The 22,878-nt window shown below is 28.2% G+C and overlaps 3 protein-coding genes across 3 annotated transcripts; 2 read left to right on the forward strand and 1 right to left on the reverse strand.

Moving 5' to 3' along the window:
• Nucleotides 1-317: 317 nt before the first annotated feature.
• On the reverse strand, nucleotides 318-3,511 carry LOC111033372. Its single transcript, XM_022314066.1, has 2 exons — nucleotides 3,326-3,511; nucleotides 318-2,179 (listed from the first exon to the last, which is right to left on the reverse strand). The coding sequence occupies exons 1-2, from the start codon at nucleotides 3,388-3,390 to the stop codon at nucleotides 733-735; spliced, it is 1,512 nt and encodes a 503-aa protein (XP_022169758.1). The 5' UTR covers nucleotides 3,391-3,511; the 3' UTR covers nucleotides 318-732.
• A 4,420-nt stretch (nucleotides 3,512-7,931) lies between these two features.
• On the forward strand, nucleotides 7,932-9,748 carry LOC111033375. Its single transcript, XM_022314070.1, has 4 exons — nucleotides 7,932-7,981; nucleotides 8,071-8,244; nucleotides 8,935-9,090; nucleotides 9,467-9,748. The coding sequence occupies exons 1-4, from the start codon at nucleotides 7,955-7,957 to the stop codon at nucleotides 9,674-9,676; spliced, it is 567 nt and encodes a 188-aa protein (XP_022169762.1). The 5' UTR covers nucleotides 7,932-7,954; the 3' UTR covers nucleotides 9,677-9,748.
• Nucleotides 9,749-11,891: 2,143 nt separating this feature from the next.
• On the forward strand, nucleotides 11,892-18,394 carry LOC111033356. The gene is made up of 4 exons (XM_022314044.1): nucleotides 11,892-11,954; nucleotides 12,020-12,193; nucleotides 13,608-13,763; nucleotides 18,121-18,394. The coding sequence occupies exons 1-4, from the start codon at nucleotides 11,892-11,894 to the stop codon at nucleotides 18,322-18,324; spliced, it is 597 nt and encodes a 198-aa protein (XP_022169736.1). The 3' UTR covers nucleotides 18,325-18,394.
• Nucleotides 18,395-22,878: the final 4,484 nt, after the last annotated feature.

Here is a 22,878-nt window from a genome sequence, read left to right on the forward strand (position 1 = left end):
TAGATTATTGATGGCTTACGTTGGTCTACTTGTCAAGGTCATGTTATTGTATTATGATAATTATTGCCTTAAATACAAAACCACAAATAACCATTTTTAACTTCCGAACAGCACGTATTTAAATGTATTGGGTAGTTGATATAAATATATATAATTATAATCTAATCATAAGAACTTAAAACTCTAAAGAACACAGAAATATGCACTAAAAATACAGCGAACATGCCTTAAAAAATTATTTTTACTGATTTGTATTTTGTATTTTGAATTATTAATTTTTTTTTTCTCACAATTATTTCGCTTCCATATCAATGTATTTTTTAAAATCGATTCTTTAATAAAAACAAAATCATATATTAATAGAGATAGTCATCGGTAGCCAAGGAGAGCAAAGCATACTATCATGTAGAAATCACATAATATCTACAAATTGTTGGTAAGATATTGGCATTTTCATTTATACGAAATTATATTTTACAGAATATAGTTAAAGACAGTGCTTGATTTGAAGCAGATGTGGGAGGACGGAGGCCTTCTTATTTGTAGAAAATACTTATGCGTACCCCTTCCAAACAATAAGACATTTTCATATTCAGATACGCACATTTTTTTATACACTTTTGCATCCCCGTTCTAAAATGTCTCCCAGTTCTCAAGCACTGGCTATAGAAAAAGCTATAAATAATGCGTAGATATGCTAAAACAAGCAAACACCTTGGACCCTAAGCCTAATTATAACCATTTCGAGACTATTTGGTTTTCTGCACTCCACCGTCGAACGGTTTCACGCTGCGGTTGCAGTGTCACGTCGTTGTAGGGCACGACTGGATCGAGCGTGTAATAAACGCTGTTGACGGTCGGCGGTGAAGCGATGGCGGAAACCGACGACATCCCATCCAGCGTATCACCACCGCCGATACCCGACGCCACAGAAGGGTAGTTGTGGTCAACCTGGAATACTTGTGCGGTGGTGGCCGGATGTGGTTGTGGGACCGCGGTCGGAATCATGCCATCGAAATCTGCTACGTTTTCCTGTACTTGATAACCACCCGTGCTGTGATGTCCGTAAACGGGGTTACTGAATTTGTGATCGTGTAGCAGCCGTGGAAATCCACGCTCATCGAGTTCACGATAAGCGGCGTTCGGGCCGGGTGAATCCGCATTGGCTGCACTGTGGCCGTATTGACCTATCACGGTGTTACCGAAATTGACAACGTTCCTATGAAGGTTGTCAATATGCTGGTTGGCTCCCAGGGGTTCAGTCGGCCGACCGCGCTGGTTTTGTGCACGGACACCTGGACCAGAGGTGTCTTGCGTGCGCCACGCACCTCCAAAGTTTCCGTGACCAACACCGCCGAAGTGTTCGAACCCGTGAACACCGATGTGCTCAAAATTGTGATGGCCTAGGTGCCCGATCTTTTTAGGATCTCTGACGTTCCCGTGCTTGTGGTCGCTGAAGTATACATGTTGATGATCACCAAAGAGTACTCCTCTGTGGTCCCCAAGGTGCATGGGCTTATGCTCGCTAAAGTGCACGCCGCCGTGATCATGATCACCCGCCACTCGCAACACGTCGCCAAAGTGTCCATGCATCACATCGACCGAGTGGCCGTGCTTGTGACCATCACCTATGTGCTTAACACCTTTACCAGCCTGTTTTCCGAACCATACGTCATTGACGTGATGTCCGGACATGAAGTGACGTGGGCCGTGGACTTGGTGTTGGAGTTGTTGCAAGGCTGCGCCGTTTGCGTGGGAGCCATACTTGTACGAGTTGACGTGGCGGTGCGGTCCGCGGTCGGCTGAATCGCCGTAGTATTTGTGCCGGGCGCCTTCAATGCGGACACCGTGTGTGGTCGTCCCTTTCGAAGGATCTCCGTCACGTAAATGGCCACGATCTTCACCATAACCACGAACGCGTTGGTCAACGGGTGCCCATTCTTGACCACGTTCGCGGTACCTTGAAGCCGTCGCTACCGTCTGGTTTCCAATGTTCCCATTACCATGTGCCCCGTGAGGCACATGTGGCGTTGTGTGCTCCTCTTGGTAGTTGATTTGACCCGCAGACGGCGTCGAGACGGTATCTGCGTGAACGGGTTTTTCGATGATCTTGTAAATCATCTTTGTGTGGTGTATTTTTTTTATGTGCACCGGAACTGTTATTATCACCTTTTCGTTTCTGAAAGATTAATGATATATTATAAACAGTTGTATGTGTATTCTATTATGATTGGTCGATTTTAATGTGTACCTATAGGTAGCTACTTATAATATTGCAATATGTAGCAAATTACAACTATTAACATTTGAAAAATGATAGCCACTGTAACCCGATATGGAACCGAACGAGTTTAAAGGTACTGTTGGCTAAGTCGTAACGCAAATTTACGAAAAACTTAAAATTAGGGCACTGATTCTGTTGGTTATTTGTCATCTTACTATTATCTTCGCTTGATTTCGACTGATGTTTAGTTTCACAGAAAATTAAATATTAACGGTTTAGATAGATTTACATAATGTTCTCTGATTAATTTAAAAAACAGTTAATCGCCTTCGGAGTTTGTAATAATCTGAGTGATGATGTGCTGTGTGTCAAGCACTAAATATACTTTTTTTTTTTCAATTTTACACCAAAATCGGTGTTAACACCGGATAGTAAACTCTATATTAATTTGGTAATATAAAAACTGTTTGAAAAATGTAAAAGAGAGAAAATATTTTTTATTAGCTAATAATATTTGATTATTTTGTAACCAATGAAGTATGAGTATATACAAAAAATAAGATGACCTATAATCGTACGTATCGTGGTTACACGTCACCAATAAGCATTTGCCTGTAATGGTGATGTTGAGTTCACAAAAATAAAATTTTAATCATACAGAATATTTAGAATAGTCCAACGATAATTAAATATTAACGATAAAATAATTTGTATTAATTGTTGTAGACTTTTTGACATGTAAAAAACAAGCGTTGATCACATTTATTTATTATTTTTAAAATTATTGGAAAATGTTAAAAATACATTTTTAATAGATAACATTTTGTGTTCATAGATTAAAAGGTTATAAGTGTAAATACTTCGAACGTTTTATGTTTTTTTACTGTAAAAAAAAATCACAAAATTTAAAGACCAATAGCACCCTTGATACTTCAATTGTATTAAAAATGAATTTTAACTTAACTTTTAAACATTTGTGTCTAATATTTATTAATAACAGTATAAATTGTAATTACATTTTTGACGATGATTATTATATCAATAATAATTATATAATATAGTTACAAAGAAGCAATGGTATTTAAAATGTAAGACACCTACCCATAAATGATTTTGAATTCCACCACACAACTGATGATCAATATCCACCATATCAAAACAAACATTTACAAATAAACAAAATAATACAATCAAAGGACAGCACGTAAATGAAAGACAAAGTTTACTTGGTATATTAATGTTTAAGTTGGACAGACAGTCCTTGTACTGCAGTAATTGCACAAAACACATTTAATAGCATCACTACCGTCCTATAACTGAAACAGTGAAACGTTTATGATGAATATCGTAGGCGTGTAACATCACTGTTATAGATAGCCGTTAACGATGTACCTATAGTGACCAGTCAATATGAGTTTTCTTTGAATTTTTTCCCAGCCGTCCGGAAATGTGAAATTTCTCTTTATTGTGGGCTTTAAAACACAATAAGTCACCGTTTACTGTTATTCAATTGTTTTATTGTTGTGTTTAATATTGTATTTCTGGACCGACTCATCCGTAATTCGCAAGCTGTGACGAAATCGGAATATTTTATGAAAACGTTCTTAAAAAATTAACCGCTTTTTTTACAACACACCTTCTCAGAAATCGAGAATCAAAAAAACACTTCAAGTACCTATAATGATATAATTCTAAATGGTGCTAACGAAATCGAACGTCGCGGTCGTTTGTTTGGTTGTTTTGATATGTTCTCCCGCATGACGTTGCAACTGCTGTACTCTGCATATGCAGTTTAAAGGTAATTTACTATTATTAAACGTCCTCTTATGTTTAGACATGCACAAAATCGATTTGTTGTTGTTATTGAAATGTTTTTGAGGGAGGGGGGAGGGTTAGGGACAAAATAAAAACTACATGTTGTTGTTATTATATGATCTACTAGTACGTTTGAAGATATCGTTTCGGGAAATTATTGACAAGACGTATCCGTCGGGATTATTTGTTTTGCAATATTGTGTCGACGGTTACAGCATCAAATTGGCCATTTTTTACTATTATTTTTTTTTATCTTTAAATAATAACAGTCGGACAGGGTTTAACGTCAAAATTGTATCAGAGGTATGTAACAGTGACAACAATCTCGGCTGCGGTGGCAGTTACGTTCAACGGACCATACCCCATCTAGAGGCCGTTGCGCAATCATCGTCGTCGGGACCCGATTGACGCCTCTCGGGTGAAAGTAAAGGTAATTTGCTTCTCAGTTTTTCTTTTTGGATTTTCCGGTATTCATGTCAAGGTTAGCGACTGGACATTGTAAATACATATAATGTATACATTTATATATACATACATAATATATAGTAGGTACATTAATATACATTATACTCGTATACAATATAATAAAATGTATTAAATAAATAATATTGTAGCCGACACCAAAACGATAGACGTGCCAGACGAAACATTTTTACTATTGTTATGAAATGTGATGCGATAATGTATGTCTTATTCTTTAGAATAGAAATAAAAATATTAAAGTAAAAATATCTTGACGTCCACGACGTCTCGGAAAATATCCAAAGGTAACACCAGTGTATCGCTTTATCAGTGGGGTTTTGTTTCCAAGGATATTCAAGTTGAGATATTTTGTACTTGGATATTGAGTTGAATCGCAATTTCATATATAGCATTAGAGATGCCATCAAAGCATTTTATAAGTATTAAAAACATTGCAGTTTTATTAAGATTCATTTATATATTATTATTATACATATTTGCTTCAAATATACATAGTTCTATTATTTGCATATTTAATTTTAAAGATATAACCTCAGTAAAATTAAAATATTTTACTTCGTTCAAACACCATACAGTTAAGTGGTTTTCTTTTAAGATGGGTATCATCTTTAATTTATATGAGCAAATTATATCCAAATCTATAAGTTTCATGAATTATCAATTTCTTACATAATATTTGGAAAGCATTTAAAACTTTTCGAATTTCATTCAATTTTTGATAAAAATTAACATATCGCAATAAATAAAACATATTATGAAATTAACATATTTAGGTACAGTGAAATAATATTATAAGCATTTATTCATCTTAAATAAAAAAAAAAAAATGGTTTTTGTTATTTTAATTTTATGTTAAGACATAATTAATTGTATTTTTGATAGATATTAGATTTATAAGACAGTGCTGGGGGATATTGTGTGACACAAAGAAGACAATAATAAGAATACACATTTTACATGGGGGAATTTAAATAAAACACTTTATAGTTGATATTGATTTGGTGTTGATTAGAAAATAATTATTACCCCATGGATAAGAGAACTTGTAGATTTAAAGAAGACCACGTTTATCTGTATTATAAGGAGAAAAGTAAGGGCAAATTGATTTGACGGTATTTTTCTATTTTGGTGACTATAATATGTAACAATTAACAAGTATTAATTAATGTGTGTAAATCGTATCACCAATAGGTTTAATCTTTTAAAGAATGATTTATTTTTAATCGGAGTATATGGAAACTTATAATCTTCCATGCGCTCCGGTATATTGTATATGTAAAGATAATCGTGGTCGTATTTGTATAAGTCACTTAAAACGATATTAAAGTATGATGCTTCGAGCGACAAGACTTTAGAACTTCCGCATCGGATTGAAATACTGAAAAGGGATTTTGAATCATTAACTGTTAACTATGTTCTAATTTTTGACTGAAGCTAATTTCAATATTTGTTTTTTAATATAATATCAATGAACTTACAAATTATATTTTTTTAGTTTCTATAATTTCATAAACAGATTTTTAAATATTAAAAATTACTTCTGTTAAAAGTGAGTACTTAAAACATAGTTAATTAGTTAATGACGTAAAATCCGTTTTCAACATGAAAACCTGTTAGCTTGGAGCTATCTTCGCAATCGTACAAGTGCTCTGTAGTTTAAATACTATTTTTTTATTTATACTTTAGAGTCACCCTTAAATATTTTATTTAATTAAAAATTATAACAATTACTACATTCATAAATATAGATTAAACAATAATGAATACACCTAATCATAAATGATAATGTACGAGCCACAAGGATTACGTGTTAGAAGAGTGGTGTAATAATTTCACGTACATAGTTATTATTTACCATACTGAGTTGAATTAAATCCATCAGAAGCAAACTACAGAGCCCCTTTAATATAGGCAACTAAAACTACATTAGTAAACTATATTTAAGTATTTAAATAATAAAATAAACTAATTTAAATCACGCCTATCACCCTCAATCACGTCGTCTCAAACGTGGTCACCCGCAGGACAAGCGAAGCTAAACTGCTAGCACTAAATGCCACTAATACACCTCAATATCACTATATCAGTAGTTATTAATAAACTATATTCTTCTATTTTCTTTTGTTTAACTTACTGTTTACGTTAATATGTAATTAAATAAATATACTGCTAACCAATTATAAGTTTAGATGATAACATTGATAACACAGTCAGTAAAAATGTATATCCTTTATTAGGATATAAAATATAATTCTGCTTTTCGGAATTTTTAAAAATATAATTCGATTTTATTGTTTTTAAATTCTTGAGTTCTTTTTTTACCAATGTCATATGGTGATATACATTTCTGTTTTTCAAATGAGAGCATCATTTTTACTTAAAAATGTTTGGTGGATAATTTTTTTTTGAAAAGTTTTACAGTTATTAAAATATTTATACTAAAGATAAAAGTCCTTAAAAATGGTTTTGCGAAATTATAAAATAGATGTACCAAATATTGAATCTAGTGATTATAATTATTTTACTTTATATATACATTTAAAAAAAAATTATAAATGTCAATGGACATGGATTAATATTAATGTATATAAAGAACTTGAACCTTAGTACACAAAGTTAAATTACTAAAAAACTGCTTATTATTATTTTGATTTTGACATCTATGTTAAAATGTTCAGGTACATTATGAGCTAAAAAAATTACAGTAGAAAAGGAAGGTTCTTATTTGTAAACAAAATGTTAACTTCACAGGACACTTCTTAAGTAGTACAATTTATATCCACGATTGAAAACATGGTCTTTAAGTATCTACCTATATGGCTATATTTAAGAATTCCAAAAATCAGATTTTGAATAGGTAATTGCATAATAGAAGAAAAAAGGATGAGAATGTTTGGTGAATTCTGTATGATAAAATCACAAAAAAAAAAAATGAAAAATGTGTACATTTAATTATAGATTGTAAAAATTATAAGTAAATAAAGAAAAAAATACCAGGTAGGTTAAACATATAATTTAACATTATGCAAATAATACGTATCATAGAATAATAGGTAAAAACAATTTTTTTATGAACTACGATAACAATTATTTAAACAAGTATAATATGTAATAGAATTTACATAATGTGATCTATAATTCATTAAATTATGTTTTGTAACAAAAGCATAATAAATGTATTATTGTTATGCAATAAACCCATGACAATAAACATTTTTTCAGTAATCTGGTAAGCCATCATTACTATAATTACTACAAGGGTATTCAACAAAATGAAGTGGATATTAAAACTAATTTAATTTAAAGTAAACAGTATCATTTAGTAGCTGCATGAAATAAGTTCAACTTTGATTTATTTTTTTCATAAAAAAAAAATATATTTAACTTATAAAAATGAAATGTGTATATTTAATTTATACTTATTTGAGTTCAATGTTTATACTTACGTTGCAAGACGTAGTAAGTTATAATCATCTGTAGTTTTACTAATATCAAATTGATTTAAAATCAATAATCATACTTGATCCACAATAAATTATTGTTAACAGGATCCGGTTACAATATTTCAACCGTTGAAGCGTGCAACTCATTTCACCAGGTTTGAGTTTGAGTTTAAAAACAAATCTGTTGGAACAGTTCACGAATGTTCATACAAACAAATTGCTTCGAAGCAAGTGTTAGTTTTGCATGCTGTAGTACATGAAAAAGTTTTTCAAATGCATGTAAGTAATGACCACAGTCATACGTGTACACTCGTAGAAATTTATAATATTTTTTTACTTATAAGCAGCACGGGCATGGGTTTAACTAGGATTTAATAGTTACAGTAACTTGAGCCATAGAAAACCAGAGTTAAAAATAACCTGTGGGGTGCAAATAGTCTCCCACATGCCCCATCATGTTTATTACTTGCCATAGTTTAGTAGGCACAGCGACTAGGTAATCCAGTAAAATAAAAATTGAAAATGTTGACCCGATTGTCAGTGATGTACATTTTGATTATTTGTATAAATTAATTCGTATAAGGTATATTCAAAAAAATAATATTAATAATATATCATATAACTATTAAATATTTTATGCATTAAATCCATTACATTTATTCAACGATCTGGAGTAAGAATCTCATTAGTAAAATGATAGCAATCGTTTGAAATATTGTATTTAAGATAAATACTCACATATATCTTAAATGTACTGCAAATATTATATTCTGGAATTGTAAATTATTATTAATTGAATAAATTCCAAAGATAATAATTAGGTATTGACTTTTAAATTGTATTGTTAATAGTTAGGTAATGCAATAATACAAAATACAATTATTTCTTATACCTAGTCAATAAGCAATCATTTACTAGTTATACTTCACTTCAACAATAATAATATGTTTATGTTTTTTCTATTTATAGGCATTATTTAGTATTTCTAAATGCAATGAATATTACGTGGATTGTATAAATGTTATATCTTATGAAATATGTGAATTGTGCTCAAAATTACAATTGCTAACCCATTTTATTGTGTTTAAAAATACTAAGGAAACTTTAACTACATGTCCAATAGTGGTAAGTACAATTGAGAAACTGTGAAGTACATTTCTTAACTAATTCTAAACGTAACTCAGTTGGTAGTTTATCTCAAATGGTTTTGTTAATATTTAATGGTTAGATGTGACAAATTATCACGAGCATGTAAGCTATGCTCGCGAGGATTGCCAAAAAAGTATTGTTACCTAATGGGGTTAAAAGGTGGTGGGGGGAGGGTATTGTATGCATTAAGAGTCCATATTTAAATATGTGATTTTATAATAAAATGAAATAATGCTAATACAAACTTTATAGTTGAATACATTTGGCTCACATTTAATCGCCACGCACTAAATACCATAAAAAACTTACCCCAACAATTCAATTAACAAGTGTTCTGATGCTTGGATTTTAGGGTGAATACCGTTACAAGAACATGACGATTGAGGCTGATAAGTTTGGGTCTATATTTAGTATTCCGACTGAAAAATGGTGGGAATATTATTGGAAAATCAATGTTATATTATACGATACACAGAAAGCAGAATTTGCTTCTACAAATCTTGACTTTCACTTTATACAGTATAGAAGCCGAAATCGAAAACACCAAAAAAATATAACATAACATATTATAATATTATGATAATTATTACATTTTCACTAAAGATGTGTTTATTGCATTGATAAATTATACCTTAACCACTAATGAATGTTGTGATTCAATATGCCTGTAAGAAATAATAATAAAAATTGTTGATTTGCATTTTTAATATCAATATATTTTTAGTTAAGTTTAATTTGTGAATTATTTTATAGTGTGTTTTATTTTGTTATAATGTTAAAAGGTAAATGTTTTTATTTCGTTTTTATAAAAACGTTAAACATTGACTCAACTTATTTAGTATCAATTATCAATAGCTACTCCTATTACAATTAAAATTATATGAACTCCAAATGTTACAAATCACGATGTTGGTCCATACTTATGAACACTCTTATTATTTAAACATGTTTGTCTCTAAAATTCTGATACTTTTAATAATTTCACCAATATTACTGTCCATTGTTTTTATAAAAAATTAATTTTCATGCTGTTCAATTGTTTAATATTTTGACACTAAATTGATAGTTTTTATAAAATAAATATTATTTTACGTACTATAAATATTTTACTGAGACAATATATTGGATGAAATCTATAAATCTAAAGACAAGCTCTCTTCTCTATCTTACTTATTATTAGAAGCACATAACAATATTATATCGGAAACCTTTTGATATTAATGCATGCGTGTAATTTATTCTACTATAACTTATTAGTAATACGTTAGGTTGAATTCATTTTTACTAAAAATCTAAAATATCATATTTAGTTATATAGAATAATATAAAAATTATTTTTCATAAATAAACAATGTCGAATAATAATTATTAAATCTAAATACAATTTTAAAGACATCCCCTTCTCTATCTATATGTACGCCACTGTAAATGTTCCAATTAGTGGCACAAATTACAAGTGCTAAAATTGGTGCAAAATACCATTTCCCTCGAATGTAAATATAAATTGAAAGGGCAAATATCAAAAAACAAAATATATATTACGATAAAGTCTTCATATAAAGCTCTATGAGCGCAGTTACTTCAATAGCCAACATACACACAAAATGTAACCTAGAGCATCCAAAACATAAACTTCACAGCCTACAAGACTATCAAACTTATGTGGGTTTCATCCCACATCGGCATTTCAGGTAATGAATTCGCTGATGAATTGGCGATGAAAGTGGCAAGATCTCCGGATACCAAAATAAATTCATACGTAATATACAATGATCGGATGATGCAATCCATGGCCTTACAATCAAACATCATTCAATGTGGCAGAATATATTATGGGAAAAAGAAATCAACAAAAACAATAAACTCAAGCAAATATTAAGTACCATCAACTAAAAAATGGCCCTACTCACTAATCAGGCTTACACGACATGAGGAGACCATAGTCACTGGAGTAGGTCGACATACTGGACTTCCACATTCTCATCTTATGTGTGAAGAATCCGAACCCAGGTGCGAAATGTGCCTCTGTGAACTCACTGTTAAACAGGAGTTCAGTGCTGACTTGGAAAAATTAAAGTAGGGGGACTCTGCTTACTTTAAAAAAAGAAGGTCTAAGGATAGAATAAACATTTGATGAAAATTCCAAGTACCCATGGTTAATAGTTTTCGATTAACAATATAAAGTAAGAAAATCGTTGTATGAGAATTTGTTAATTTACTGATGAATATCCAATGTCAAACTTCAGGTGCTCGTAAAAAATTATGGCACTGTATTCACAAATTTATAATGAGGTTAAAAAATAAACCAAAAACCTATTATTGAATACAACTAAGCATAAACAATGTATAGATAATGTACATAATATATGGGTACAGATTTTACCTTAATGCATTTTTTTAAAAAATTAATTCAGTGTTCATTAGTGAACATGAATCGTATTATTTTATTACAATATCAAAAATCTATATTTTTATTTAATTCAAACGAATTTAACTAATTGATAAAATCAAAAAATGAACAATGATCCCTATTGTAAAAATAATATATAAATAATAAATATAGTTTCTGTGATGTTTATCAATGAGAAGAGATCACCAACAAAAATATAAATTAGTGAAATTAAATAGATATGATATATTAATTATAAACCTACACAATTTGAATAACATAGGTTGTACATTTTGTACATTTCAGTTTTACTACTACTGCTGCAATCAGAGTTTACATAGAAATATTTTATTTTATTTACAAGTAAAATTGTATTTAATTCGTAAAAATGAAATTTATTTGTTTACTCTTCACCTATTTGTATGCAATATTTATTTTGATTCAGCTAATAGTAAGTTATTGCATCATATTAATTTAAAATCTACTAAAAGCTATTGCATTCTTATTTTATTTTAGGATTCGACAACCGTTTTGTCATCGTTGAAACGCGAAGTACGATTTACCGTATTTGAACTTGTCAGCGTAAACAAAACGGTTGCAACGATTCAGAGAGCAACATTTAAACAGTTTTATGATAAACAAATGCTATTTGTACATGCTTTGGTTCACGAAAGTATTTCAGATTTGGAGGCAAGTAAATTGTATAAATATATATACATTTTTTTTTCAAAAAAATAGAAATGAGAAAATGTACAAACGGTATACACAATAATATGTAAAATAGGTAAATAAGTGAACGATCTTTACTAAATGTTACAACGTGACAGAAAGAAGTCTATTGACACTACTTCCAAACATAAACTCAATTTAATTTAAGTTAGTTTGTATATATTTTAGATAATATTAACGAGGTCGCATGACCACATTCCATTCGTTCTAGGTGACGGGGAGGGTTGTTAGTCTTGTGACATAGCCTAGCTTGAATTTGAGATGGTTTGAGTGATTCAAGTTTCTTCTATGTAGATTAATGTAATGATAGGATGCAAGTGTTGTTATCGTTGGAATTAGGTGTATGTTAGGTTGTATTGCTGATGTACCAGGGGAATTTATGAGGACTCTTTCGGTTGAAAGGATTTTTTGTTGTAGAATTTATGTCATAGCTGGATGAGGTTATTGCTGTGTCAACAAAAATGATAGTTATAGATTTGCATATTGGTTGCATAACAATTATAGGAATAATTAATAAGTAAGCAGTAAACCACGTATAAAATAAAATGCGAGGTATATGTGAATATATACGGTTTACCTGTATTGGTTCTCAAACAGGAAAGATAGAAGGGTGGTAACCTCTCTAGTACTTCATCATTGAAGAGTAAGTTACTGTAGGTAATGTATGTATTAAATTTAAATTCAATGATCCATCTTTTATTTATTAAATTTTCCCTGACATTAAGTCATCTAAACTTATTGCTACCATAATGGCATATTTTTAACTGTTAGAAAAAAGATAACTATAATAATAATAGTATCATATAAAATGGTACTTCTATGTTTTAATGAATTTACAATTAACAAGATAATTAAATTTAATAAAGGGTCTTGTTGACTCGAGGGGGGGGGTTGAGGGTGTCATATCCACCATTTGGCTTATTTTTGTCATTTATAGGTAAAATATATAAAAAAGCAATGAATGTATGTATCTAATATATAATGTGGTCTGGGAATAGTCAAAAATTTATATCCCCCCTTTCAAAAAATATGAGCACGACATTGTGTTTGACTATCAACATGACAGAGACGGGCAGTAGCTTAAATGGTTTATCTTTTATTATTTAACATTTAACATTTGCTTATTGTACGTAGCATCTTGTATATATCTTAATACTTTTTCCTTTAGTTCATCAGTTATGTTGTATATATATTTTTTTTTTGCGTAATTGTATTAAATGTACAAAGTTGCTTATAGAAGGTTTAAATATTTTATTTTTAATGGAAAAATTGGAATAATTTTAAAACCGAGATTAGGTTTTTTCGATTTTAATTCTATCTAAACTTGTTTATTTATGCACTTGTAGTCAAACTTAATTTTTCCTTTTAATTCAAGGTAACTTTTAGTGTATCTAAATGTAAAGAACATTTCATCGATTGTGTCAATGTTGTATCGTATGAGATTCAGAACGTGTGTTCAAAATTAAAATTACTTACACAATTTAGTGACGATAAAACATCAAACAGCCAGTTTTTATCATGTCCTTTAATGGTAAGTGCCATTTAAAATTATGAACCGTTTAAGTAATATACTGCTAAGTGAACAACATTTCATAATAATTACTAAAATTCAGTTGTTTTAAAGATTAGTTGGTTTTAATTTATTGGAAATATGTAAAGTCTTATTGGAACTCTATTATTTGTAATCATTATTTTTTTCGATACTATAGAATATATTATGTATTATACCACCATCTATCTGAGATTGATGTTCTATGAAGACATTTAATAATAAAAAAAGGTAGGAGTAGACAAGTATTCATTTTGTATAAAAACTACCTACATTTTTTTTAAACAGTACATGGACAACATTTCAGATTATTCTGCAGGGTAATAATGCACATATTGTATTTGATGTATTTGTCTGCAAAATACTTTGTTGTACAAAATGGTATTCTAAAAACTATATCTGGTGAAGCTAGTGTTTTTAAAATAGATTATTGTAAAAGCAATTTTTTTTTTAATACCTAAAATTTTACTATATAATCTTAAATATTCATAATTGTAAGTTACATAATATTTCAATATTTAAAATAAATTATCTATAACATTTGATTTAATAGATACCTACCTATACTATATTTAAATAATCTGTTCATAATTAAAATGATTTTTACTTATCTTTTATTTTTCGTTCGTAGGGTGATTACGACTTCAAAAATATAACACTGGATGCTGATAAATTTGGAACCATCTTTAGTTTTCCAACCGAAAAATGGTGGGAAAATCATTGGAGATTCAAAATTTTACTATATACTGAAGGTAAAAAACAATTCGCTCGAGTGAATTTAAATTTTTACTTTATAGAGTTTCGAAGCCGAAATCATCAACTCAAAATCTAAAATTTATTTCTTAGTTATTTTTTAAAATTAGGTGAGAGTCAACAATTAATAAGTAAAAATGTAATAACAATACTATAAGTTATTTTATTTTTTATAATATACGTTTTGGGTATTATAGTTCATTTTTCTATGCACAACTTGAGATAAAATTTAAATATTTTATTATACCTAATATTTTAGATGGAAAATAAAACGTTATTGCATTCGTATTGTATTTTTTGTATTTGTGAAATTAGTAAAGTTATCTGCAGAGAATAACTCTTTAATAACCATTTTCCCTTTTTTATATTGTAATGAATAATAATATGTTAGTTATAATTATAAATTATAAGCATAATAATTGTTTATAAATTATAAAGTATTTACTTTTCAAATATTTACAACCAGCCTAAAATAATATTAATTGGTATGTGTCGTATGGATTACTTAGTTAATATATTACCTTCATACGATATAAAGTATTGATGTAATATTTGTTATACGTTTCTAATACGTATTAACAAAATTTAACGAATATCATTACATTGTTACAGGATAAATATAGTTCATTATTATATGTTTGAATATGAATATCCAATATTGACAAAATTAGAACTTTAAAAGTATTAAAAAAATGTGACTTTAAGTTACCATTTTTACCTATTTTTACTTTTATGTAAGGTAAAATAAAACTTAGAAGGGAAATTTAAAAACTTTATACATTGTGAACCACAAAATAATTTAGATGAATTTCGTAAAAATGTTATCTTTATACGTTTATAAAAACTAGGTATTTATAAATTTGAAAACATTATTAATTGTAATATATGTACCTACTCAACACTCAACAGCGACTGTATAACAGATGTTTTCCTCAGTTTTATTATTTGTACACTGTTATTGTTCGTTGAATATGAATAGAATTTTTTTTCACACAATGTTATCTTAAAGTTATATCAAAATCGTATATTTTTGATGGACTACAAGGGTATCTAAATAATTATTATAATCAAGCATTTTGTAATGATACAGTATCAAAATGTTCATTAATAAATCATTTTCAGATAAAATTTGTAAACAATTTTTTTTAACCCCTCCACTCCGGGAAAAATAAAATTTCTGGATAAAAATAAAAGCAAGTAAATATACATAGCAAATATAATGTATAAATATCTAGCTTAAATAATTTAACTCAGACATTTCAGTTTTACTATCACAGTTGTAATAGAGTAAACCAAAAGACAATTCATTTTATTTACATGCAAAATTGCATTTAATTCTTAAAGATGAAATGTATTTGTTTACTATTCATCTATTCGTATGCAATTTTTATTTTGATTCTACTAATAGTAAGTTATTTCATACCTATTTATTATTGTTATTAATTTAAAATCGATTAAAAATTATCACATTCATATTTTATACCAGGATTCGTTAACGATATTGTCATCATTGAAACGTGAAATACGTTTTTCCAAGTTTGATGTTGTAAGCCTAAACAAAACAATCGTATCGATCGAAGAAGTCTCATTGAAACAGTTCCACGAAAAACAAATGTTATTTGTTCATCTTATCTTTCATAAAAGTATTACTGAAATAGAGGCAAGTAAATTATAATATTTTAATAGTTACTTTTAAAAATTAAAAGAATACAACAAAGATAGACAAACAATTATTATTTTTAAGTTAGATTTTGGTATTCCCTTCGTGTTACGTTCTATTAATGTATCTGTGAGTCATCAAACTAATTTTTTTTAATTTTAGCCAACTTTTTCTGTGTCCAAGTGTAAGACGCATTTCATTGATTGCATCAATGTGGTTTCTTATGACGTTCGTGATGTGTGTTCAAAAATGCATTTACTTACAGATTTAACTGACTTTAAAACCTTCAACAATCAGCCTCTCTCTTGTCCTGTTTATGTAAGTACTCATTTAAAATTTAAATTAAGTATCTACTTCAAAATATAATTCGTAGCTTACAAATTGTATAACACCAACTTACTTCGATTCAGTTGTTTAAAAGATAAAATGGTTTTAATTTATGCTAAACACCTTATTTAATGACAATTTATTGAGATTATCTTCAAAAACTTGTATTTAAATTTAAATTGTATTTAGTTGGAACTTTTAATTTCTTGACGATCCCTCCATTACTCATCGAAACACATTCTCGTAGTCGGTACATTGGTGTATGAAAAAAATATAAATACAATTAAATACAAATTTAAAATGTTTTTTCTCTGTTATAGTGGGAAAATATTCTTTTTAAAGAAAACTTAATGATTTTTCTCTCAAAAACTTTCAAATTGTTATCGGTATCCATAAGTTCTTATAACTCCATAGAACATGAACATGTTCATGTAGAAAAGAAGTTTTCTTTATTTATAAAAAAACTGTGACTCGTACAATACAACAAACTTAAATATCGCATTATCCGATTATGCAATATAAATGCATTAGAGTTTCATATTGAAAAGTTAAATCATTAATTTGCTTATGAGTTATAAGTATTTTTACGCTGAATGAAATATGTATATTTAATAATTTAAGTATAAAATTATCTTAATATAATTATTTCGTTTGTTGATATTATGGTAAATATTTTGGTTTCAAATAATTTTATTTCATAGAAAACTCATGAAAACTAAAATAACTCAAAAAACATTAAACGAAATAGTGTGCCGAGAGCCACTTAAAATTGAGTACGGAGTTGTAGGAATAAGAAACAAGAAGCCTTACTTTTGAGTGAAGAAATAAAAAAAATTACTTTGTATTTATTAATGAATTTAAGTAGTACATTTCATTAGCCATTACCCCTTACAGATATTACTTATTGTCATCATTGATCCCATAATACCCACTAAATCAAATTTTCTTCCAGACTCTACCGAAAAGTTTATTATTAAAGCAAATTTCCCACTCTAAAATGTAATGATATACACATAAACAAATAAAAATGATTGCAAAATAAATAAATATGCTGTGATCAAAATCCATAAACTAATAATCGAAAAACATTAATTTCATGAATACGTTTTTTACACGGTATAGGTGTCCCATACACCAGGCAGATGAGCAAGGCTGGCGGGATAGGGGGTTTAAAGGGTCGTGCGATCCTTAAGTATGAGATTGTAGGAACAAGAATTTGATATTTTTGGCGTGGCAAGAAAACATTTTCAGGATGTATTTATGCATAAACTGAAGACGTCAATTGCATTAACAACGGCCTCGCACAAATATTACTTAACGCCGGCCCTGCAGATGCGTGATTGCATACGATTTTAAATGAATAATTGTGTATTATAAACATTGGATTATAATATGCTGTGTGATATGGATTTCCTGTTCCGATTAAATGACCATCATAATTCTAAACAATTATTAATTGCATGATATTTTATGTAGAAATAGCTTTCAACATTTAAATTCAGAGATATAGGTACGACCTATATCTAAATCAAATGTTTTTTTTATTCGATTGATTTTTATTAACATTTTGTTATTTTATTATTTTACATATATTTGTAGGGTGATTACGACTTCAAAAATGTATCGATCGAAGCTAACAAGTTTGGAACCATGTTTAGTTTTCCTACTGATAAATGGTGGGAAAATTATTGGAAATTCAAAGTTACGTCTTACACTAAAGGTAAACAAGTATCATTGGTTGATGCGTATGTAGATTTTTATTTTATAGAATTTCGAAGCCGAAATCGTCCACTCAAAAACTAATAATAACAATTTGACATTATTAATAATTAAGTACTGAATAAAAATAGAACTTCCATCAAAATGAATCTAAGTGATAGTTATTTATATACTTCGTACTTAGGTATTACAGTTAAAATTAAAATATGCATACAGTGCAATGTGTACCATATATATATATTTTGTAGTTGCACAACTACAGTGAGTTCCGCTTAATGTGATCAGTGGTTTATAGAATCAACCGTTCATTAGAATCAAAAATGAAAATCCCAAACCAAATTGTATGTTACTAATGTTAAATTGACTTTTTATTCGAATCACTAAGTACCGGATAATTGAATCACTTTTATGAACAATCTTAAGGTTCTTATGGTATTTCAAACTGATTAATTTTTTAAACCTATTTAATTTTTGAACTTATTAGTATGACAGTATATTGTTGTACGTTATTATGTTATTCAATTATCTTTGTGCGTCGTGTACTTGTGTCATTTATTATGTATGTTACATTAAATATGTAATTATAAATAAATATGTAATTGTATAAAAAGATTGAATCATGAAAAAAATGTTGTAAATGTTTTATAGAATCAACCGGTTAATAGAATCAAAATAACCTGCACCAAACTACCAAAGTGATCACATTAAGTGGAACGCACTGTATATCGCATGCAATTTAACTATTTATTAAATTATTTGTCTTAGGTGAAAAATAAAGTATTGTTGTTAATTATAAAGTATTTTTTGTATTTGTGTTAGGGATACTGTTCTCAAATAATAATTATTTAAACCTGTTTAATGTTCACATTAATAAAAAAATAATCTTAATAATCTCTCCCAAGTTATGGTTTAATTATTTGTATAAGTTGTTTTTATTTCCACTATGCAATCAAACAATTCAGACTCTTATCGTGTGTGCACGTGAGTGGCTAAAATAGTGCATTCTATGTATGGTACTAAACATTTGATGTTTGTTAAAAATGTTTTAGATAATAACTAGTGAACAGTATCTAGATAATTTACTTTATACGTATTTTTCTCTTCAGTATTTTTTTTATAAATAAGCCACAAAAATTATGCTATTTGCTTTTATAAATGTTTTATTTTTATAATTTGAAATTTGAATATTTAAAAAGCGGTCTAATCAATAAACTTTTTCTTATAATTCAATAGTATTTTCAAATTGCTCATATAAAAACAGGGAAAGTAGGTACCTAACTGCTCTGCTAAACATTATAACATTATGTATCGAATGCACCTCATTATTAAAAAGTAAGTCACTGTATCTAATGTTTATGTTCAATTTGAATTCAATGATAAGTCATTGCATACGATAAACGATTCTGAGCGATGTCTATATCACTATTCACCAAGTATATTTTATGATATATTTAACTTGCTATAAAAGTAATTAATTTAACGGTTAGTGATATGCGTTAGTTTAAATTAATTTTTGCCAAAAATATTGCATTTGGAAATGTCATTGGTGTGCATAACATAAAATAATATACATTACAAGTTGCTACTTGCTGGTACTGCGGGCCGTGAATAATACTTTTTAATTACAACTAGAAAATAATTGAAACTGTTGTCCTTCATTTAAATATCTAATTTCGTCCAAATTCGAACTTAAAATACCTATAAAAAAACTCTGTTTCTATATTTTTAGATTGTTTAGTAACAATATCAACTGTTTATGTGAAACGTTTTACGTTTTGAATCCTTAATTAGTTTTAAAAGTTGATCATTTTTTATACAAAATAATTTGAAAGTGTTCTGGATAATAAATTTTATCAACATTTTAACTTTGAATGATTAAGAAAACATTGTGATTTTGTGTTGTTAATAAATATTTAAGTCCCTGTAATAATAGAATTCATTGACATTTGTAGAAAAAAAATGTCAACATTTCAATTGTTTATAAAAAGCTTATTAAGAATCAAAATAGTTTATATTATGTATAAAAAATAATAAAATAAATATTTGGAGAAAATTTCATTCACTTATTCATTCGCTTTTGAATTACAACAAAATATCAAAAATCGATAGAGGAGAAATATTTAATTTATGGGTGGATATAAATTTCAAACGCTCATAAAAAAAATCATTGTAAAATCAATACATTCACCACTCCATTCAGAATTAAAAAAAAAATATTTTACTAATATTTGTATGCTTATTTAATTGTTTTCTATTGCATTTGATCTACAGCCCTGATAATAATACATAAAATCAAGCTTGTTATTGTTGTTGTGCCCGTTCTATATTAAAAAATAATTTATACCTACTTACTAACTATTATAAAGCTTTAGCTTTTCCCTGCGTGTGGTAGAAAATAATTTTAATCTGATTTTAAATTATCTATTGAAATCAGACATATAAAAATATTCAGTAATATGCAATATTAAAGGGAGTTACAGACATAAATTTTGTTATTATTATGCTTAGTTTGGATATCACTCCGGACGGCGCTCGTTTCGACTAAAGCCAAAATGTACGTGCTCTACCGCATTTTCCTTAAGTAATAATACATACATTATTGTCTCTGCTAATTTCACCCACTGACTAACTTAAAATAATGGTTATTATAACTAAATAATACTGTATATTACATACGATAAACTTAAGCCGGCTGTACTTTGTATTTTGTTATACTTAATACAATATAATACCTATCCTTCAAGAGGGTACCTAATCAAACAAAGATTTACCTTAAAAGTAAAAATATTATATATGCGATAGTTTTATTGAGCTAAATTGTTTATAAAGGCTATTAAAAAGGAAAATATTCCATTGAAACGTGTCAATATTTTTTATTTTATTGTTATATTAGTATATTTGTACAAAATGTACATACTAGTCCAATGTTTTCGGTGAATAACTAGTGCCATCTGTAGGCATTCAGTTAATCCAGAGTAAATTATTTTATTTCCTAGAGTGTGCTGAATGAATTATATCAATTTTTTCAGTGTAAACAATGTGTTATAATTGTATTATTTTTATTTGTATTTTTTATAATAGTTTACTAAAAAGCAAAATTACATTGATGCGATACAAACTTCAATAATTGATTTGATGACATTAATTATAGATCCATACATAAAATATTATAAATATTCTTGTGAATTAAATGTATTTGATAGATTATAAATGACTTTTGTTTCAAAATACCAATATAATTAGGAAATAGGACAACTATTGGGAGAAAAATATCCGATTATGACATTATTTACTTTAGATATTAGTAATGTTACTTATCCAATTATCTAAGTTGTTAGGTAGGTGTTTTTAAATGTCTAATTATTAAATATATCAATAAAAGTTATGCGGAAGTATAGTATAGGTATACTACAAAAGTATAAAAGCACAAAATGTAAAAGTAAAACACCAGTATATAATAATTTGCAATTTCTATAGAAGTGCATGTTTAATACAATTGTGTAGTTATATTAAGTTACTAATTATAACTTTAAATATATCTATTACTTATTAGATATTTATGCTTTAATGTAAAAATATAATTGCATAGTGTTATTATATTGAAGCTATAATATTTAAATTTTGGACAGATCTAAGCGATAAATCATATTAATAAATTATATCTATGTGTTTTAATTTTTTTTGAATTTTTTGTTCACCAGTACTCAGTAAAATATTTTTATGACCAAAACAAAATATTATTTATAACTGTAATTTTCATTGTGTTTTTGATAATTACTATTTTGAAAGAAATTAAATATATCCTCAGGGGTATGTATATGCGGCTGCTTAAATAACTCACATTATTTTTTTGCAATAGTCTGCCTTAAGTTAGCATAAATGGCGAAAATTTATTACAATTGGGTATATATATTTTCATTTATTTGTGGCTGAAAAAGCAACAAGTTACCTTATTATTAATCATGAAACACGTTTTATAACACCTTAATGCAAATATCCTTAGATATTAATTTAAATATATAACGTTCATAATATATACGGTGTAAAAATATAACGGTTTATTGAATAACAATTATTATAATTAAACAACATTTTTCGTAGCTGTGTCTACAAAATCTTGATCAATTGTTTTAACTGATGATTGTTTGATTTACAAAGATAGGATTTGATATTTTAAGTTCAATTTTCAATTTCAAGTTTTTTCATTTACAGGTCGATTTACTTAGCGATTGTTTTTGATCGGCTGAAAACGTTAAATCGACTTACACTATTACTCGACAGTTTATCGGCTTTATCGAATTGTTCTGTGTTAAAATATAAAACTCAAATCCAACTAAATAACATTAGTTATTACTTATTATATAGTGGTTGTATTGAACTCAGCAATATTTTACTCAATATCTACAGTGTGCATGTATAGGACGTTTGAGAGAAAATTATTAACGCTGCAGTCCTAAAATGTGTTATGACTTTATAGTTTATTAAATGGATGTCAGTGGCTAATCTACGTCATAAACGAAGAAAAAAACTTTTAAACATCCAAATTGTATACCTTATCTAATGAAACAAAATATACTTGGGTTAGAATTTTTGTTAAAAAAAATATATATACCCACATGTTTAAACATGGAATTGATA

The sequence above is a fragment of the Myzus persicae genome, unplaced genomic scaffold, assembly GCF_001856785.1.
Source record: "Myzus persicae strain clone G006 unplaced genomic scaffold, MPER_G0061.0, whole genome shotgun sequence".
Lineage (NCBI taxonomy): Eukaryota > Metazoa > Arthropoda > Insecta > Hemiptera > Aphididae > Myzus > Myzus persicae.

Bases quoted from the DNA above. Each gene is read 5' to 3' on its own strand.
- LOC111033372 (XM_022314066.1), bottom strand. From the start codon at position 3,390: ATGTTTGTTTTGATATGGTGGATATTGATCATCAGTTGTGTGGTGGAA. The intron at 2,180-3,325 runs GTAGGTGTCTTA...TTAATCTTTCAG, and splicing joins GAATTCAAAATCATTTATGG to AAACGAAAAGGTGATAATAA.
- LOC111033375 (XM_022314070.1), top strand. From the start codon at position 7,955: ATGTTTATACTTACGTTGCAAGACGTA. The intron at 8,245-8,934 runs GTAAGTAATGAC...TTCTATTTATAG, and splicing joins AAAAAGTTTTTCAAATGCAT to GCATTATTTAGTATTTCTAA. The intron at 9,091-9,466 runs GTAAGTACAATT...CTTGGATTTTAG, and splicing joins TAACTACATGTCCAATAGTG to GGTGAATACCGTTACAAGAA.
- LOC111033356 (XM_022314044.1), top strand. From the start codon at position 11,892: ATGAAATTTATTTGTTTACTCTTCACCTATTTGTATGCAATATTTATT. The intron at 12,194-13,607 runs GCAAGTAAATTG...TTTTAATTCAAG, and splicing joins AAAGTATTTCAGATTTGGAG to GTAACTTTTAGTGTATCTAA. The intron at 13,764-18,120 runs GTAAGTGCCATT...ATATATTTGTAG, and splicing joins TTTTATCATGTCCTTTAATG to GGTGATTACGACTTCAAAAA.